Here is a 19,282-nt window from a genome sequence, read left to right as displayed (position 1 = left end):
TTTCATAAGTTCAAGTGGCATTTGTGGTAAAACGCTGGATGAATGACTCTTCAATGAGACATTATCAGCAAACCAAAGGGGTTACCCTATTGGGTTTTACATACATTGCAGAAGTGCATACACAAATATTTACAATTATGTTCGACGATTCGAAATTTAACAGAAATCTGGAATGACATCGTGGGTTTTATTGAAACATAGGTAAATCTAACTAACACTGCAAATATATTTTTCAAACCCTGACAGCATATTGTACCACCTACAAATTTGTTGTCAATATCAAAAGCTAACTGATTGTCTTTTCCTACTATTTTAAATACACAACATTATGACTAATAGTTTAAATTCATTTTCTTAGATTTTAATTTGAATTATAATTATAGTTCAGTAGTAAGCGATTCCATCATTACGACTACTACCATTAAACAACCCAGCTACTGTAATTGCATGTAGCAAAATATTTTAATCAATAAAAAAAATTAATAATTACTAAGGTTTTAGTAATCTCCAAAACTTACAATTCTTGCTAAAAAATAACAAGCTGTCATTTTTTGACTCAGAACTAATGTGTATATTTTTAATTTGACAGAGAGTTTTTTTTTGTAAACCTTCATTGCCTTTTCACTACTGTTTTATTTGCACAGATATTAATATCCATCTCATCAGTAACGTACACATATTTGAGATATACATTTTGATAACTGTAAAAAGGAAAATCAGGAAAAACATCTGTTTGGACTAAAAACGCAAAATAAAATCTATATAAATAAAAATGAATCCCTTTTCTTTATGATATTACATAATTCGAGAACTCTAGTGCTAGGGGAAGGTTTTTATGTAAGAAAATGTATAATCCATCCTACCATTATTTATAAGTTTGATTTTTAAAAATAACAAATTTCATATACATTAGCTCACTCAATTCAACTTGGAGGCGAGTGAGCGTGGCGAACGAGCTAAACCTAAAGGCAAGTAAGCTCAGCGAACGAGCTCCAACCAAAAGGTGAGTGAGCGTAGCGAACGAACTTCAACCAGGATGTGGTTGAGCGATGCGAACGAGCTCATCTTGAAAATGAACGAGCATTTAACATAAAACCACATTAGGACAGGACGACGTCTGTCGGGCCATCTAGTCATTAATATTATACTGACCAATCTTTGTGTCGTGTATTTTGACAACGGAAAATTTATTTCAGGAAGGTAAAATCAAGAAAATATCTGCATGTGAAAGAAACTATCAAAAAGTAAATAAGTTATATTCATTCTTTTAACACCTAGTTGATCGTACCATCCTTGTATTATAATTTTTGTAACAAAAACAAGCGTTTACTACACCCAACCTGTAACCTACTTCACACGATCTCAGCACATCTTCCTGGACTGTTTGCATTTACATACGATGGCCAGGTCATGTGTGTGGTAGTGTATGGTCGAGGGAGGGATGCTAACGGGTGAAAGGAGCCTTACAATGGTCAACCTATATAAACTGATCGCTGTGTCCAACGCTCAGTCCACCAGACCGGCCGACTCAGCAGACATGACATTCAAGGTAACTCTTATCACTGATAACTGATAACACTGGGCACGCCCTTGTACTTGCTGGCAAACTGCCACGAGTACGTCGGGGTCAATGGTTTTAATTGTAAACAACCATTTGTTTGGTATTTATTTGTATTCGTTTTCTTATTTTTGTACAATTCGAAAAGTAAACAAATTAAAGTAGTAAAAGATTACTAAATTGTAAATATTGTTCGATAGTGGTGTATTTAGCTATTCTAAAAATATCTAGTAAGTTTTTCAGAACACTAAATGAAATGTATTCATTGACGTTGTGTTGTACTGCTATGGAATTGCGCCAAGATAAATTCAACAGTGTTCTGTCCACATATTTATAGAAGCAAGTGGCATAGGAGAGTACCAAGTCTTTTATTCCAAAATAAAGCAGCGTTGTGGCTAAATATAATACTAAACACTAAATTTTATTTTAGGATGTAAGTGAGTCTGATTTACAAAGAATCGATAGGACGTGAACGTTAACTGTACCTAAATTATTAAAAGAATTTGTTGGATTTTTGTATTCAGGAAATCGACAAATAAATATTTATTTTTTAGGCATATCGGGTACCAATTTAAAGCTCTTCTCTAGATGTGTATTTTGCCAGTTTGGGTGATATCTCGTGAAGGCCCTTCGTCCTATAGGCCTAGGCTTTTAAATTCCAGAGTTTGTAACTTTGAATTCTGTTGTCAATCATCTAAACTTTTTCAAGTTTACATCAAAACAGATGGCCATGATACAATTTAGTTTACATCCATACGGAAATGGGGTTATCATTACAGTTGGTGATGTTTTAGTGAGTTCAAGTAAAATATTGTAATGCTATTTGTATAAAATGTGGAGAAGAAAATTACTTGCGTTAGATTTTGTGTTTTCGTAGTATGCTTCATTAGTATTTGTAATGTTTCCAAGATGCCCCGAAGAGATCGCGCACGCAATGAAAATAGTACAAAGTTATGTTTAGGGTTTGCTTGGAAAAATTACAGTCAGTGATAAGTTAATAATTATCACGTAAAAATAGAGAATTTTCAATTTAACTCAAAGCAATAGAAAATTGTAAATTCATACAATTATATCCCGGATTTTGAAGTTTCAAAGTGGCGCTTGCTGCTAGTTTAACTTAAGGTGAATTTATCCTAAAGTACATTTTAAATTGAAGTCGTGGTATAACGGTTTTAGCAATTAGGTTTTTAGATATAAAAAATAAATCAATTAATCCTTAATAAGTTGTAAACATTAAATATCTTATCATATCTAAATCTCAAACTATAAATATAGCATTAGTACAATTTATAAAGGTGACAAAATCCAATTCCTATACGGTAAAAACATTGTAACAAGTTAAAGTGTAATTGTTATACTGTAAAGTTATAAAGTAAAGTAAAGTAAAATGTTAGGATTTTTTTAACAACAAATATTATTAAATAGTTAAACCAACTTACAAAAACAATCCACTAACCCTATGTATCAAATGTTCAAAATAATTTTACAACTGTTGACAAGAAATTTCTCGCGTGCTTAAGTTCGTAAATACGTTGAGTAGATGACGACCAATGAAAAATGTAATTATAAATGCTGTAAGTAATCATTTATGTAAACGTATTATTAAGCAAATCACCTCATTACAACTAGTTTTATCCCTTTACCTCCCTCCCGTGTTGTTAATTTCACTTTTAGCTTGTCACACTCGTTTTAACAGTGTTTGAATTTAACGCTATTTTAAATTTAACCCTTGAGGGTTATACAAATAAGTGGTTTTTAATAATTATTCCTTAAATTCCTTTTGTACCTATGTAAATCACAATTGCACATACAACCATAAATATCTTATAAAAATATTTTATTAAACTGCTTTTGACTATATTCCAGACATATAAATTTGATTTTCCATCCCCTAAAAATTATAATTGTAGTTTTTAACTAGCTCCTTTTAGAGTTGACACTATAATGTTTTAACTTCATATATTAACAATTATCACCTTTATCGTAAAAGATATAAAGATGAAATTCACATTAATGTTTATTCGTCACTTAAAGTTTTAAAATTGCAATATCCAATGGGTAACATATAAAACAATATGTAGGGTTTTAAATAACCATCTCCTAATTATTTCGTCATTTTATATAAATAAGAGACATGTATTTTCAAACATAGATAGCGGAAAAATACATCATCACCTAAATTATGGAGTTAAAACAGCACTCAGTATTCCAAACAACAGGATTGGTGATAATGTGTGTTAGACTCATCGGTCTATGATAACATTGATGTATAATGTTGAGTACCTATTATACATCGATGGCTAGACTACTGATAGAAGTACATCATTAAGACTATGTCAAGTAAAATTTCTTCACCAAAAACAATTAAAGTGAAAAATACACAAATAAAAATATACTATCCCTCCGATTTACAGCATTAAAATCCATGACGTCATCACTACTCATCATTCCCAATCAGTTTAATATAGCCACTTATCAATTACATAAGTGCGTGTGATCGCAATGTTCTAATAGCATTCCACAAACGGAGTTCTACTATCGACCCCAATAGGCCGGAAATTAAGCGCAATCTAATGACCGAATATTCCATAATAGCGGTCAATGACTGTAGGACCGGTTCCGCGACAGACAACCAGTTGTGCTGCAGACAACCGGTTCCGCATCGGCGACCCAGTTCTGATGTGGCGGCAACAGTGGAACTCGAGATGAGATGCCATCTGTTGTCTAACTGGTTCACCGCCCGCCTACTCAACGGTATCACCTGTTTATGTTGACTTTCCTTTCTCTCTCATACATTTTTGCTAGGATTAACGGGAAGGGAAACCAGTTTAAATTTTAAAAGATAACAAAGTTGTTATTAAAATATGTTTGTGTTAACAATGAATGTTTTAGCTGGTTTGATATATGCATATGTAATCACAAAGCGAAAATTAAAAACGCCGATCCATTGGTTGAGTGGGGACCATCAGTTCCCGAGGTTCCGGGTTCAAACCCTGCCAATTACCAATGACTTTATGCTTTGTGAAAATTATTTGACTCCTTAGACAAAGGTTGGAGTAAATTAAAAAAAAAGTTCCAAGGTAAGACCGAGCGTTCGTGTATGTAAAGGTATGGGGAATTTTACATGCAATGTTTAAAGAATTCTGAACAAACTAAGTTTCTAGAAGAATACAAATAATTGTTACTTTTCCCAATATTTTTCGTTGTATAATCGACCTAATAGCAGTAGGAATTGCGTAAAAATCAGGTAACAAATATTTACTGTTTTGCGATTATGAAAAAAGCAGTTCGAACTTAAAGCGGTCTAAACAATTGATTAACCAAATCAAATTAGTATGTTTGACTTTTCTGGAGCACAAATAAAACGTTGTTTAACGCCAAATGTTTTTTGATTTTCCAGGTGTGTACAGCGGTCGTGCTGCTGGCAGCGACGGCCAGCGCCATCTACGTGGAGCCCAGTTATGGCGGTAAAAGCGCTTACTCTTACAAGCCTGCACCCGCCTACCACGCACCCGTCTACGCGCCAAAGCCCGTAGCCTACGCACCAGCCCCAGCGTACCACGCACCTGCTCCAGTGTACGCACCTGCCCCTGCCTACCATGCTCCAGCATACCATGCGCCTGCTCCTGCATACTACGCTCCAGCTCCTGCCTACCATGCTCCGGCATACCATGCGCCTGCCCCTGCCTACCACGCACCTGCTCCAGCATACCACGCACCTTCCTACGCTCCTAGCCACGGATACAAGGAGGAGCCCTACGATCCTCACCCCAAGTACTCCTTCGAGTACGGAGTCAACGACCCCCACACCTACGACATCCACAGTCAGAAGGAGGAGCGCGACGGAGACGTTGTCCACGGGTCCTACAGCCTGGTCGAGCCTGACGGTTCCAAGAGGACTGTGGAGTACACTGCTGACCCTCACAACGGATTCAACGCTGTCGTCCACAGAGAACACAACTCACACCCATCCTACTCTCCTAAGCCCTACGCACCCTCCTACCCCGCCCCCTCGCATTATTGATGTGATATAGCTTAATCGAGTTACCAATGTCTTCCTCGACTGTTTGTATACTGTGTATAAAGTACAATTAGTTTTAGGTTGTTTTGTGTGTTTTGTATTAAAATTTGAATGTTTATTTAAATTTGCTTAGTGTGTTTTGTTTTATTCCAAGTTTCTTATTAGGCATATGGGAAAGGGTTCACATTTGATTTAGATAATTAACAGCCATGATCGAGCACAATAATTGTCACGCATTTCATTGTGCAAAGTTATTCTGTAAGGTTAGTTTGGTTGGATTCTTTAACACAATCAGGCAATGTTTATAGCCGCAATGACAATTGACTAATATCCCTAACTCAAAAAAGTATACTTTTATTTTTTTAATAAGTTGAGTAGCTTTATCACCATGTAGTGAGTTGCAAAATTGTGTATATAATCAAAATCATGAAATAATTTGATTAAAATGGTAAAGTTACGTTACAAGGAATGATACACTGGGGGTTCTTTGGCTCATCATCGCGGTTACTTAATCATCACAAAATACCATCGTTGTTTAAGGTATGAAATGATATTATTTGCGTTTTTTTGTGTGTTAATGCTCCAATATTTATTAAGTCCAATATTTAAAGAACAATTATTTAGCCTTCAATAATTATTTGTTATCAGCAAGGGAATTTACAATGAGAAAATGAGTAAAAACCCCAACGTATTAAATTGACTATTTAATTAAATTACAGTATTGTAATCGACTAAGACCTTGGCAAATAATGCCTGTAACACCAGTACATGCAGTTCAGGCGCAGCTAGGCAATCTAGGTACTGCATCCATGTTGCGTTATATTCTAGAAGGCGTTGGCTCAGCGTACAGTTGTGACTTATCTGGTGCGATATACCTTACTTAAGACCGCGAATACACATGTTGGTAATGTAAAAAAGTTAGAATATTTTGGATTAGTAAGAGAAGTTTTATATACGGTATTTACATTGCGTTAAGCTATATTTATATTCCTAATACAAACATACGAAACTTGAGCAATTAAATTTTATTGTTTAAGTACTTTTGTATTAACTTAATATGATCATAACAAATGAAAGTGATCGACAGTGTTTGTGTATCTGTAGCGCCAATTACAAATTTCAATTGTATAATTACATAAGACACATGAAAGCTTAAGCCTCTTTCTAATTCAAGAACTGGAATGAGCTAAGGATGATACGGTCAGTTATTCTCATGGTTAATCACCTCCAAATATATAAACCCCACTGTTTACCTTAACCCTAAGTCATAGATTTATTCAGGAAGTGTTGGCTTATTTTAAACGTTGCTACAGTTGAGCAGACCAACAGTGTATTATAAAATACATTACATTTATATACATTCCAAACTAATGGATTGGGTTTTACTAAATGCAAAAATTATGCCGTTCTTTACATTTTGCATTACTATTTTCTACGTTCGAGGAAAAAGTAACAAGAAATATTGTTAGTTTGTAATATCGTCATATGATAACATAAAAGCTAATGATATAGTGAAGCACAAGTAAATTAATACCTTAGCTACTTGTATTGAATATATTAAATATAATAACAAAAATAGCTTATTCAATCGAAGTAATAAGAACAATTGATGATTTTAATACATAAGAACTTACAAATCTTAATATAAAATTCACTAACATAACACAAATAGTTCATTGTTATAGGAACTCAACAAAGGCCAAAACTTGATTAAAATGCTAATAAGATATAAATCTAAAACTTCACAATTTACGCTTATTCTTTTAAAATAATTTAAACAAAATTGATACGCAACAAAAATAGTCACATTTTTCGTATGAATACAGCAAAGCAAGGCTGTCCTCATTAAACATCTCTCTAATTCAAAGACACTATTCCTAAAACCACAGATCAAGATTGTACAAACAGCAGATAGACAATCCAAGGCTGGTATATCTGGGTCCCAATCACCGGGGTGCGGACCACAAGGCCACACATACGTCATACTAACAAGCAGGGAGCGGCGTGGGGTGTAGATAGGTGAACAATGGTACGTACTTGACCTAGTAAACTGTCAGTAACTAGCCATACTGCGCCTATAGCTTTACTTTACAGTAGCACTGAATAGAATAGTGTGGGTATAGATCAAGATGTATGGAGTACTTTTGGTACTTTCCTGTTAAAGGGAACATTCATTATTACCGATGATCATAATCTTCGATATATCGATAGTTTTGTTTTCCATCCGATATATTGATAGTAACAAATTGAAACATATCAGCTGACAAGTACGATATAGTATACAGTAAATAAATATTGTTCAGTATCAACAAACAATTAAAAAAAAATATTAGCCTATATTGAAATGAAACTGTTCTAAACTAACCTAACCAACCAAACTTGCTGTAACATTTCAAAAATCAGTTTGATAGCCTATTCCCCGTATGCCTTTTCTCTTCTGTTATCAAATGGAATTTTGAAACGGTAACTTAGCCTATACAGCAAGTTTGGTTAGTTATGTTAGGTTAGTTTAGAATAGTTTCATGTCCTAATCCAATATATAGGCTATTATTTTTGCCTAGACAAGGTTAGTTCTTAATTTGTAATTTAAATGCGTTTGAAGATATTAAAACAGAAGGAATACCAATCGTGAAGTAAAACAAAAATAACGATATATCGAAAATAAATCATCGATAATAATGAATGTTCCCTTTAACAGGAAAGTACCGTACTTATACATCTTGGGTATAGATGGACAGCTTTAGTGGATATAGAGCTCGCCCAGTATCAGAAGGTGCCGGTCCTATCCTCTACTGTCCAGAATTGGGCCCAGTTACCATTGATAAATGAGCGTTTACTAAACGACCCCGGCTGGGTAGCTGAGTGGTTATAATGCTCGCCTGGAAATCAAAAGGTTGCTGGATCGATCTTGAGTAAAATAGCTTTTTATAGTTCGAAGCTGGATCCTGACCATTGGGCTTTACGATGATCTTGGCTGGTGAAATTGCTGATCTTAGTCAGTAAAAATCCACACAGATCATACTACATTCTACACTAATTAATCACTTACTTTTGGGTTAAAAGTATGCACCTAGGTGGGGTTCCTGTTTTAATTGATAAAGATAAAGAACCTCCGGATAAATTCTGTAATGGCTTTACTCATATATTGACATTTGTTACATAAGCTATAGCTTAATCATAATGTGGCAATCCACCTCACCATGATCTCGTTTCCTTTAACAATGGGTATTATTTAATTGATTAAATATTACATAATCACTTACGACTTTATAATATTTAGGTAACTGTTATCCGACAAATTTGAAACCCCCATAAATAAAAGGTTTACAGTAGTAATGTATGTAGTCATTTAGTTTGTTATTTGTTTTGACAAAATGTTATTCTTAGGATAATAAGTAGTAAGTGTTTAAGTAAAGATCTACATGTAGATAAAATGTAGCATGATGTCTTAAGTGGACAAACGCCATTAAATTCAAAGGTACAGCTCGCTTCGTGGAAAAGGAATTTCTTCCACACACAAAGATCGTGGACCACTTGCATCACGCGTTTACAATAATCAAGGCGACCGCTCAGTAAGGTGCGTTAGAGCCTTGTACGTAGGGAATATTAAAGAGTGTACAATGAATATACTATCCTTAATTTTGGCTCATTCTTTTACAAAGCGAGGAATATTTAGTGTAGGATATTGTTTTAAGGCATAGCTATTGTTATCCACAAGAGACGCAGTAATAGGTATACATTTAATTTCCAATTTATAATTTTTCCTATGCAAGTTTTTAGGATTTGTTTTCTAGCCGACAAGTTTATTCAAGAATGTAAAAAAGTGGGTTTGGAACTAAATGAGGAAAAAACCAAAATAATAAAGTTTGGACGACATCCCATCAATAGAGGCACCAATTTCAATATAGCCAACTATTTAATTGAACCAGTAGAAAGCTTTAAATACTTAGGAGTTACTATAAATAGCTTTAACATAGAAGATACAGAAATATTAGGTAAGTTAGCAAATGCCAATAAATGTTTAGGTGCATGTATGAAGCTCCTGTCATCAAAACTCCTATCATCTGATACAAAAATAAGAATATATAAAACCATTATTCAACCAGTATTATTGTATGGAAGCGAGACCTGGGTCCTATCCAAGAGAAATGAAGGACGCTTGATTGTTTTTGAAAACAAGGTCCTAAGAAAAATATTCGGCCCAGTAAACGAAGAAGGAGAATGGCGGATTAGAAAAAACAGAGAGCTACGAGCGTTATACCAGGACCCTGATATAATAGCTTTGATAAAGGCAAAAAGATTAGGTTGGCTAGGTCATGTATTGCGAAGGGAAGAAGGAACAAGACTGAAGGAAGTATGTTCTGCTGTACCAACTGGAAAGCGTCCACTGGGTAGACCAAAAATGAGATGGTATGACCAAGTTCAGAGAGATGTGAGTCAGTGTGGAGGGACAGTGGAGATGGCAGAGGACAGAGAAGCGTGGAAGAGGCTGATCTACGAGGCGAAGAATCGACTGCGATTTGTAGCGCCCCAGCAGTAAGTAAGTAAGTAAGTTTTTAGGAACAACAAGAAAAACAAATTCAGTAAGGAAAGACATGCATTAAACTGACGGGAACATACAGATTGCTTGTATTAAAAACTATATTATGTAGGACATTAACACATTCAATATAAAGTTGAAGCATACATTTTTCATTAATTGTAGGGGGTAAAGTTTTTCCCGTAAGATTTATTCAGAGTTATACGAAAAATGTATACTTTAAATTTATATTAGACTAGCTGTTGTACCCGTTCTTCGCAACGGGAAGAAAAATCAGTTTCATAAACATTGAATTAGATTTAGAATAAATAATCTATCATAAAATTTTAGATTAAATATTAATACCACATTGTTGTATACAATATATTTTGTTTCTTTGCATCGTATGTCTAAAATTTTGAAATAGGCAATTTGGCAGTTCTGCTTGTTTACATTGAAATGTCAAAGCAAAGGTAAACGCTGTGAATTTTCTCATGCTTCCATGGAGACCAATTAATATTTAATTTTGAAAACCTCACCTCAAAACTTTCGACATCCAAGGGGCGTAGTCTGAGAGGAACCTGTGTTTTACTATCTTCCCTGAGGAAGATAGTAGTTTGAATTTATAAAAAAATATATCAATACCTAACAGTATTTTCATAACATTAACATTTTAATGAGTCGAAAGCAGAGCCTGGGTTGATACAGCAACGGTTATAGAATCTTTTTTCCATATTTAATTACATAGTTTTAGAATAAATAAACCTGCCACGTAGTCGTGTAAAATATTATATTTAATTTCTTTTGATAAGCTGTCTGAAATAAATTGTGAAATAAGCAATTTAACAGTTCTGATTGTTTACATTGAAATGTCAACGCAATATTGTGAATTTTCTCATGCTTCAATTAATATTTACTTTTGAAAACCTCACCTCAAAACTTTGGACATCCAAGGGGCGTAGTCCGAGAGGAACTCAGGGAAGTGAATAGACTTATGTTATTCCTAGATATGTGGACCATCTTTGTATTTAATTTTGGCTGTATCTGTTTAGTATTTTAGTCGTGACAGCCGTCCAGACAGATGCCACCTCATTTTTAATAGTACAAGCTGATGTACCCGTTCTTCGCAACGGGAAGATGTACTCTATCGCCTAATCCAAACACTTGTTCAATAGTTTAAATGTATAAACAAAAAACCACTAAATTTATACAAAAAGAACCTTCATAATAATATTGTCCTACTATTTACATGAAAATATGTCAATAATACTATTTTTATAGCATTGACACTATAATAAGTCGAAAGCAGAGCCTGGGTTAATACAGCAATGGTTATAAAATATTTTTTTCCATAATCAATTACATAGTTTTAGAATAAATAAACCTGCCACGTAGTTGTGTAAAATATTACATTTATTTTCTAGCTGTCTGAAATAAATGGTAAAATAAGCAATTTGGCAGTTATGCTTGTTTACATTGAAATGTCAAAGCAAAGGTAAACGCTGTGAATTTTCTCATGCTTTCATGGAGACCAATTAATATGTACCTTTGAAAACCTCACCTCAAAACTTTCAACATCCAAGGGGCGTAGTCTGAGAGGAACTCAGTGAAGTGAATAGGCCTATGACATTCCTAGATATGTGGACCATCTTTGTGCTTAATTTTGGCTTTATCGGTTTAGTATTTTAGTCGTGACAGCTGCCCAGACAGACAGACACCACCTAAATTTTATGATAGTATAAATAGATGGATAGGTGTTTTAATGTTTGTTGTTTTTAAGTAATATTTTACATACTGGAGCACACAAGATTACATTTTGGTTGGATTCAACAGGTTTGGATTTTGAGAATGAAATTATCTCAATTTAATAACAGTTAAATCTAGTGTTTCTATATATCTTTTGATACAAATTATCCCAAAAACACCAATAGTAACAAAATCTGTTTCCCTCTTGTATTGACCAAAAATAAATATGACGCACATTTAAAATAATTGCTTCACTCTCACAACAGTTACATATGCGTTGCGTGGTTGCAATCTCAAACGGTTTATAGACCGTATCCATACATCGGTCCCTACGGTGTACAACGCACCAATAAACCATATAGGGGAAGGCAACACGCAGGCAGCTGCGCACGCTTACATAAGTAGAACCAGGAAAGCACGGCGCATGCGCACAGCCCGATAACACTGCATCGACGCTGCGGATATCTTATCTCACTGGAGCTCACACATTGCATGGTGCAATGACAGCCCATCACTTGAGCCGAAGAACAGATAACGCTTGAGTTAATGGGTTAAACGTCGCCCCATATTTCGAAACAATAAAGCAAACGGACCGCTCACAAACAAAAACATTTTTTTTTATTTGTCTCTGTGCATATTTTGTATAAGCAACAAATCATGGTTAAAAATAAAATAATTTTTTAGAGAGAGTAATAATTTGTCATCGTTGTAATAGTTGTAAATTCGAACGGATTGGTTTGTAGTTCTTTAGAATTAGGTTAAGAGATGTGTGAATTTACAACAATAACACGATGATAAGTTATTACTTCTCTGATGAGTTATTTTATATTTAACCATGATTTGTGGCTTTTTAAAAAAAACGCATAGAGACAAATTTAATAAAAGATGTTTTCGTTTGTGTGCGGTACGTTTGCTTTGTTGTTACGAAATATGTTACGTTTAACCCATTAAATCAAGCGTGGGCCAGAAAAAAAAACAATAAATGCCCGATAACCTTTAACCACCTGAACCTTGGAATCACCAACAGAGCAAATTATTTAGTTTTAAAAAACTGCGACATGGTAAAATACTGACAACGGTCATGCAGAGCGACGAGATAGAGTTTACAAGATGTATGCCACATCAAAAGTAAGCTCTTCATCAAAGTAAGCTCTTCATAAACTTGTATTCAGGAGTACGAGTAGAGGTGCGATTGCGAGATCTGCTCCCACAAAATTAGCACAAACCTCACAAGAACGAGAAACCTAGTTTACAACCAATTTTTAAAGTTGTTGACAGTATTATTGTACGATAAATACGAGAATAATTGCCAATATCAATCAATCTGTTTACAATGAAAATCAAATAACAACACTTGAACTCACAACATGCACCACAATGGTATCAGAGGCCCAATCAATACTTGATGCCCTTCCTATGTGTCACATCCACATTAGTTATTTGAAATGAAAATATAAGCTCTGGAATACTTTATACGTGTGCACCATTAGTTTCCTCTTGTTATACCCTATGATTCGATTTACTAAAAAATACTAACCGGTTAAGTGGAATAACTGTATCTCCAGTATGCATGTAATTGTACTTTACACCTCAACTAATTATTTAGTTTAATTTTCCTTTTCATAAAATATTGTTAGAGTAAAAATATACTGTGATTTAAAATTTTTATATTTTATACATATGATGAGTTTCAGCTACTGCTAAATTCCCAAAATTGTAGTAGACAAGCTCTAGTAAGACAGTGTAGTAAATTATTTTTGAAGAGGACCCTTTAAAATAAAAACCCCCATTCCTCACCATTGTTCTATACAAAGAACTTTTCGACCTCCTAAAACAAGATTCACATCTGGAACGAGCAAAGAATAAAAAGTTCGCTCCTTAACTCTTCAAACGTTTCAACGTTTCAAAGTTTTCTGATATTTATCACTATATATCTTATAATTATTGAACTATACAGTACACATATCTCTAGCGAAATCAAATTCCGTTTAAAATATGAAATAAAATAAAGAAGATGAAACTTTGTTTGTCTATAATGATATTTGAAGTTATTTCCTTTGAGCTCCCAACCGAATAAAAACATTACATTCATTTTGCAGTGTCCAATGACATTTCTACTTAAAAAGCAAGAAAAGAGCATTTCTCTCCCGTTTTCAAGGATCAAGTAACCTTTGAGTGGCGACAAAAAGCTGTCAACACAACACGTAATGCTGCTGTACGTGTTGAGGATTACGACAGTTCAATAAAGGCTTAGACAGGTGAAAGTCACCGAATACTTTTTAATTAGGGAAGCAGAGTATAAATATAGTAGGAAGTTATGTGGTGTTGTAGTGCCAGCGTTGTTGAACAGAGTGTGGAATACAGTGGACAGTGAAGGATCATGGTGGCTAAGGTGGGTGTGTGTAGTAAACGCTGGTGATCAGTGATCGATTTGTGATTCTTGTGATAAGTTAGAGTATTGTGTGGTATAACTGTTTCGAGTATGTTTGTGTAGAATCAATCAATTAATCAATCAATCAATTATTTAAGATGAGGACACCACTATGTCCGTATTTTGACCCAAATATGAGTGAATGATGTGTGTGGGATGAGTGGCGTGATCTTGTAGTCTTGTTAGTGACTAAGGCCAACATATTCCTTAGACACAGCTGTTAATTAATAGCCCATACAGCTAATGGCAACTAGGGGACCTACAGTTTATAGTGGAATCCGAACCACATTTTTGCATTGGTATTAACGAATTGATATAATTATCAGGATAGTACGATGTTGGGTATACCATATCAATTCAATGACCACAACAACAGTACGTCACGCATGGCGAATTACAAAAACAACATCATGTTTTGTGTGATATAGATCTTTGTAACATTAATATAAATGAGCCTAATAAATGTGAACTTGGTTAGAAAGCTTGCAAACTTACCCCCTACGCTGTATTGTCAAGCAAATACTATTCTATTATTAGTTGTGTACACATATAGCCAGTCACGATTTATGTGAAAATACTATTTAAAGGTAAAATTATTATTGAAAAGTACTTAGCATTATGTATCATACTGGTTACTATTGATAATGATGAGTTGTGTTCATAGTAGGTTACAAACATATAATTTATAATGATAATTCTTCTGCATAAATGTTTATCGGATAAGTTATAATGCAAAATATATTGACACAAAAAAACAAGTTTTGGACATAAAAGTAAACAACTAATATCGTAAATTATATTCTAAAGTTGAAAAACTACAAAAGGATAATCATTTTTTCGGTAGTGTACTAATGTCCTGTTAAAAGGCCAAGAATTAACACCTTAATAGAAGAAGACTTACACAGTTTTTTAAAGGGTAAAATGCATAACAATATTTTTAATCGTCTGTCAAAATTAAATTTCAATAGTAAAAATTTTGTATTGAAAATGTCAACGCAGATAAATTTAAAAGGGTTAATACATTTCAAGTAAGTGAATACCAGAACTCTTCAGTCGAGGTTAAAATTTAAATAGCAATCAATGAGAAATTTAACATTTCATTCAGACGAATTCCGTCGTATAATAAATCTAAAAAAAAAAAACAAGCTGTTAGCTTCAGATTCTAGTAGAACTCCTTAATTGTAAAATATTAAGAAATTACCGATTAACTGTATTCAACTACATTGATTACACTTTACTTATATTATGAAAGTATACTATTTTTGAAATTGGACAGAGCTATTTTGTTATTTTTGAGAGATCCGTATTTGTATTTATTTATTTTATTTTATTTGTTACAGATGGTATTTCTCTCGATGTTGGCAGCCCTGTTCGTGTGTGCCAGCGCCACACCGCAGTACAGCAACCATTACGAACCTAAAGCTCACTACGTTGAGGACTACTACGCACACCCCAAGTACAAGTTCGAGTACGGCGTCCACGACAGCCACACCGGCGACATCAAAAGCCACAAGGAGGAGCGCGACGGGGATGTGGTGCACGGCAGCTACGAGCTGGTGGAGGCGGACGGTTCAAAGCGCGTCGTCCACTACACAGCTGACCACCACACTGGCTTTAACGCCGTCGTCCACCGGGAACACAACGTCCATCCTCAACATTACGCCAAGCCCAAGTATGAATACAAACCTTCATACCATCACTACTAAAAATATGATCAAGCATCATCTCCATCCTACACATAATGTTTTCACCATGGCATTTAAGGCTTTATAATCAGCCTCTGGGTTGTATCTTGATTGTTAACAAATTTTACAGTTGCTGTTTTAAGTTACTGTGCTAAATAAATCGTAAGTTATAGAGCTTGATGTCACTTAAATATTTTCCCAAATCCTACCACATTGAATCATACCTTTTAAATTTGAGCTTGATTTAAATCCAAGATCAAATTTGTTACATAAATAATCAAACAATTGACAAATTGAACTATTATCCATAATGTACTTTTAAGTAATTATAATACAGGGAAAGCAAGATAAAAATGCACATGAATTCTGTAACCGATTGTCATAATGTGAGCTCAAAAGAGGGATTTTAATTATAATTGTATTATCACTTATCTTAAAGACATTTTTAATCCAACCAACAATTTAAAGATAATTACTACAGTCCCTAATCAAACTCAACTAAAATTGATGAAAACGATTAAGGATCTTTGATTTAATCATGAATGACCATTGAACTCATTATTTACAGTATGTCATAGTTTTATTACAGTGTAAGGGTTGTTAGTAAAATAACAGAAGTCCGTCATCTAGGAAAACATTTGAGCAAGTTTAGTAAATAAGTTAATTTACAGACTAACTTATTACATAACTATTGTTTCACCCAATTTATGTACCATTCATGAAAACAAAACTCAATAGATTTGCAGTGGTAATTAGGTTGGCATTCCTCAAACAACAAGACAAACAGAAATATTTTCAAACAATCCGAATTATAACCATCGAAAATGATTTTGAACACAATTAGACTCAACAATTTACAAAACAGTGTATGTTGCTACATAAAACTCATACTGGTTTATAAATAAACACCGGTAGTCGTGGTATGCGGTAACGTCGGAGGATGAGCCCCGCCCATGCACGAACAGACTTGACTGCCTCGACCATGACCTTGGCCAAGGTCGTCAAGGTCGTGGACGTCCAATACTGCGAGGATGCTCGACGACCACACCCTCCCAGAGCATTCACCTTAACTACAAGGGCGGCGACCTGGTGTTTATGTTGGGAATCTTGCTGTCTGGGGCGTCATGACAATCTTGCCTCGACCACGACCTTGCCAAGAATGTCAAGCTCATGGACAGTTATCACGTCTATTATCAATTGACTAGGGCGTAGTAGCAATTAGTACTGTTACAGCACAGCCTTTCTTTAAGAGGAAAATGTTAAATATATATTAATTGTGCAGCCTCTACAAATGGAAGTAATTCAAAGGTATCTCTAAACTAATAATAATGAATTTAATACATTGGTAAATAAACGCCAAGTCCAAAGACATTAATAGGTAGAAGTGGCAGTTATTTCGTCTAATTAGTACCCATTAGAATAGCATTAGTTTAGTTTTTAGTTGCACTAGAACGACACCTTTATTTGAATATGAAATTAAACTAAAAATATTCTTCGTTTTATGTAATTTAACAAATATTTGCAGGGCATTTTTCATCAAAATTAGAAAAACAAATGTATCCCCCCCCCCTAGTTTCAATCAGTTAGGTTTTACCATGCTGGAAAATGTCGGCAATAATTTCTTGAATAACAAACGTAAGCTCAACACAACCAAAAAGTTAATTTTTAACAAAGATTTGTCTTTATAGTTCTGAGCTTGAGACATTTTCTTCTTTCTAACCTCTAAGAACTACATTTCCAGTCACAAAAATAACCTGTGCTACAAGAGCAATCCAACGAAAACAAAATAATATTCAAGATTCAAAGGGTCGTCAACAAGAGGGAGATAATTAGGTAAATACAAACATACATACATTGGATTTTTTATATATAGATTTTCTTAATTCATAAGAACCAAAGAAGAAGTTTGTAGACAGTTCACTGTGGCCAACATAACAACACTTACATGGCGAGGGCAATTCAATGGTGCCAACTATCGCGTGTGACCAGCTAAACCTGTTCTGACCTGTTACACTCACAGCACAGCTGGACAATAATTATGATAGTTGGAACGAGTAATGATGTTGCAATGTCTCCTCAACAAACCACACAAGTCAGCAAATACTATCTTTCATCCAGTATAAAAAACTGATACAAAAAAAATTGAAAAGAGGGTTTTTATTTCTGGTAAAGGTACAGCTAATATTAGTCATCCTTAAGGCTACACGGGCCATTTCACTCCATCTTTCACACATATCGCATCCATATTCAGCTTAAGAAATATGTACACAAGGTATGTCGCTGCATTATCGAAGTGATGTTGTGATGCATATTTGTTCACTAGGATAGTTTATGTAAACTGGCTCGATATAGACAGTCTGATCTTTTTATGTTATAAGTTAGGTACTCAGTTAAGGTGTCTGAAGGTTTAGAAAATTTCAAAGGAAAACATGGAGGTTTGAACAAATAAGTTTCACAAATCGGGGATAAAATCCCGCAACCATGCGTGACTGCTCTACATGTTGGAACTTTATTGCTGTATCACCATTTAAGTCGCGACAGCTTTCAATGGGGAACACGAGTAATTGTAATGGTGTTCCATATTAGAGAAAATATGTTGCACAGTTGTGGTGGCATTTGCTATTTCCTACATTTGTGTTGTCACAGTTTGCTAATGAAGAATGCACTATTTGTTGCAGTTGACTACGCAATTGCTTATGGATATCGTTGGTTTCATTAAGCTGTGCTAAAGAGGGGTTTATTTGATTAACTATCTTTAAAATTTAGCGTATTGTGAAGGAGGTAGAGGGGTAGAGATGATTCCAACAGGCCACCAGAGATCTAATCTCGTAAAAAAAATTGCAGATTTCTTGTTAGACCGCCACTTGGCTCACGTTGGGTTATAAAATAATAAATCTGTGGTAATGGAGTATGCGACGATAAGTTGTTTTTTTCTGCACTACGTGATATTCGACAGAAATGGTTTATGATGCAATTTGTCGGATTTTACCGGAAGAAACGTGTAGATACACTTCTAAGACGTAACTGCTGTAATTTAAATGCAAAACAATGAATAAAGATTAAATATAACGATTGTCTGACAATTAAACTCGGAAATCACTTAACATCAAACATTAGAGGTGATTAAATTAGTAGTTAACTCATAATTCTATTTTTTTAACCTTGACAATCTATATTGCTTCATGTCTGAATAAACTATTTAAAATTCAATACGTAAATCTCAATGGTTCCACAATACATCGGATAGACTGGATAAACCACTATTTAAAAAGTTAGAAATTTTGCCTTTGAGAAATCTATATATGTATAACGTTTTGCGAAT

At 34.4% G+C, this 19,282-nt stretch overlaps 3 protein-coding genes across 3 annotated transcripts in view; 2 read left to right on the top strand and 1 right to left on the bottom strand.

The window, feature by feature from the left end:
• The window catches only part of LOC128991335 (neurobeachin-like protein 1), a 423,043-nt gene that overhangs the window by 202,386 nt on the left and 201,375 nt on the right, over positions 1-19,282 (bottom strand). The window lies entirely within an intron of this gene.
• LOC128991347 (cuticle protein 19-like) lies at positions 1,490-5,703 on the top strand. The gene is made up of 2 exons (XM_054414153.1): positions 1,490-1,549; positions 4,959-5,703. The coding sequence occupies exons 1-2, from the start codon at positions 1,538-1,540 to the stop codon at positions 5,580-5,582; spliced, it is 636 nt and encodes a 211-aa protein (XP_054270128.1). The 5' UTR covers positions 1,490-1,537; the 3' UTR covers positions 5,583-5,703.
• LOC128991372 (cuticle protein 8-like) lies at positions 14,179-16,119 on the top strand. The gene is made up of 2 exons (XM_054414180.1): positions 14,179-14,236; positions 15,616-16,119. Exons 1-2 carry the CDS (start codon positions 14,225-14,227, stop codon positions 15,979-15,981), a joined length of 378 nt encoding a protein of 125 aa, XP_054270155.1. The 5' UTR covers positions 14,179-14,224; the 3' UTR covers positions 15,982-16,119.

Source organism: Macrosteles quadrilineatus, unplaced genomic scaffold (genome assembly GCF_028750875.1).
Source record: "Macrosteles quadrilineatus isolate MER2022 unplaced genomic scaffold, UCM_ALF_1.0 Scaffold_4__1_contigs__length_99947679, whole genome shotgun sequence".
NCBI lineage: Eukaryota > Metazoa > Arthropoda > Insecta > Hemiptera > Cicadellidae > Macrosteles > Macrosteles quadrilineatus.
The sequence above is the reverse complement of the archived record's forward strand: the minus strand, read 5'-3'. Positions and strand labels throughout refer to the sequence as shown.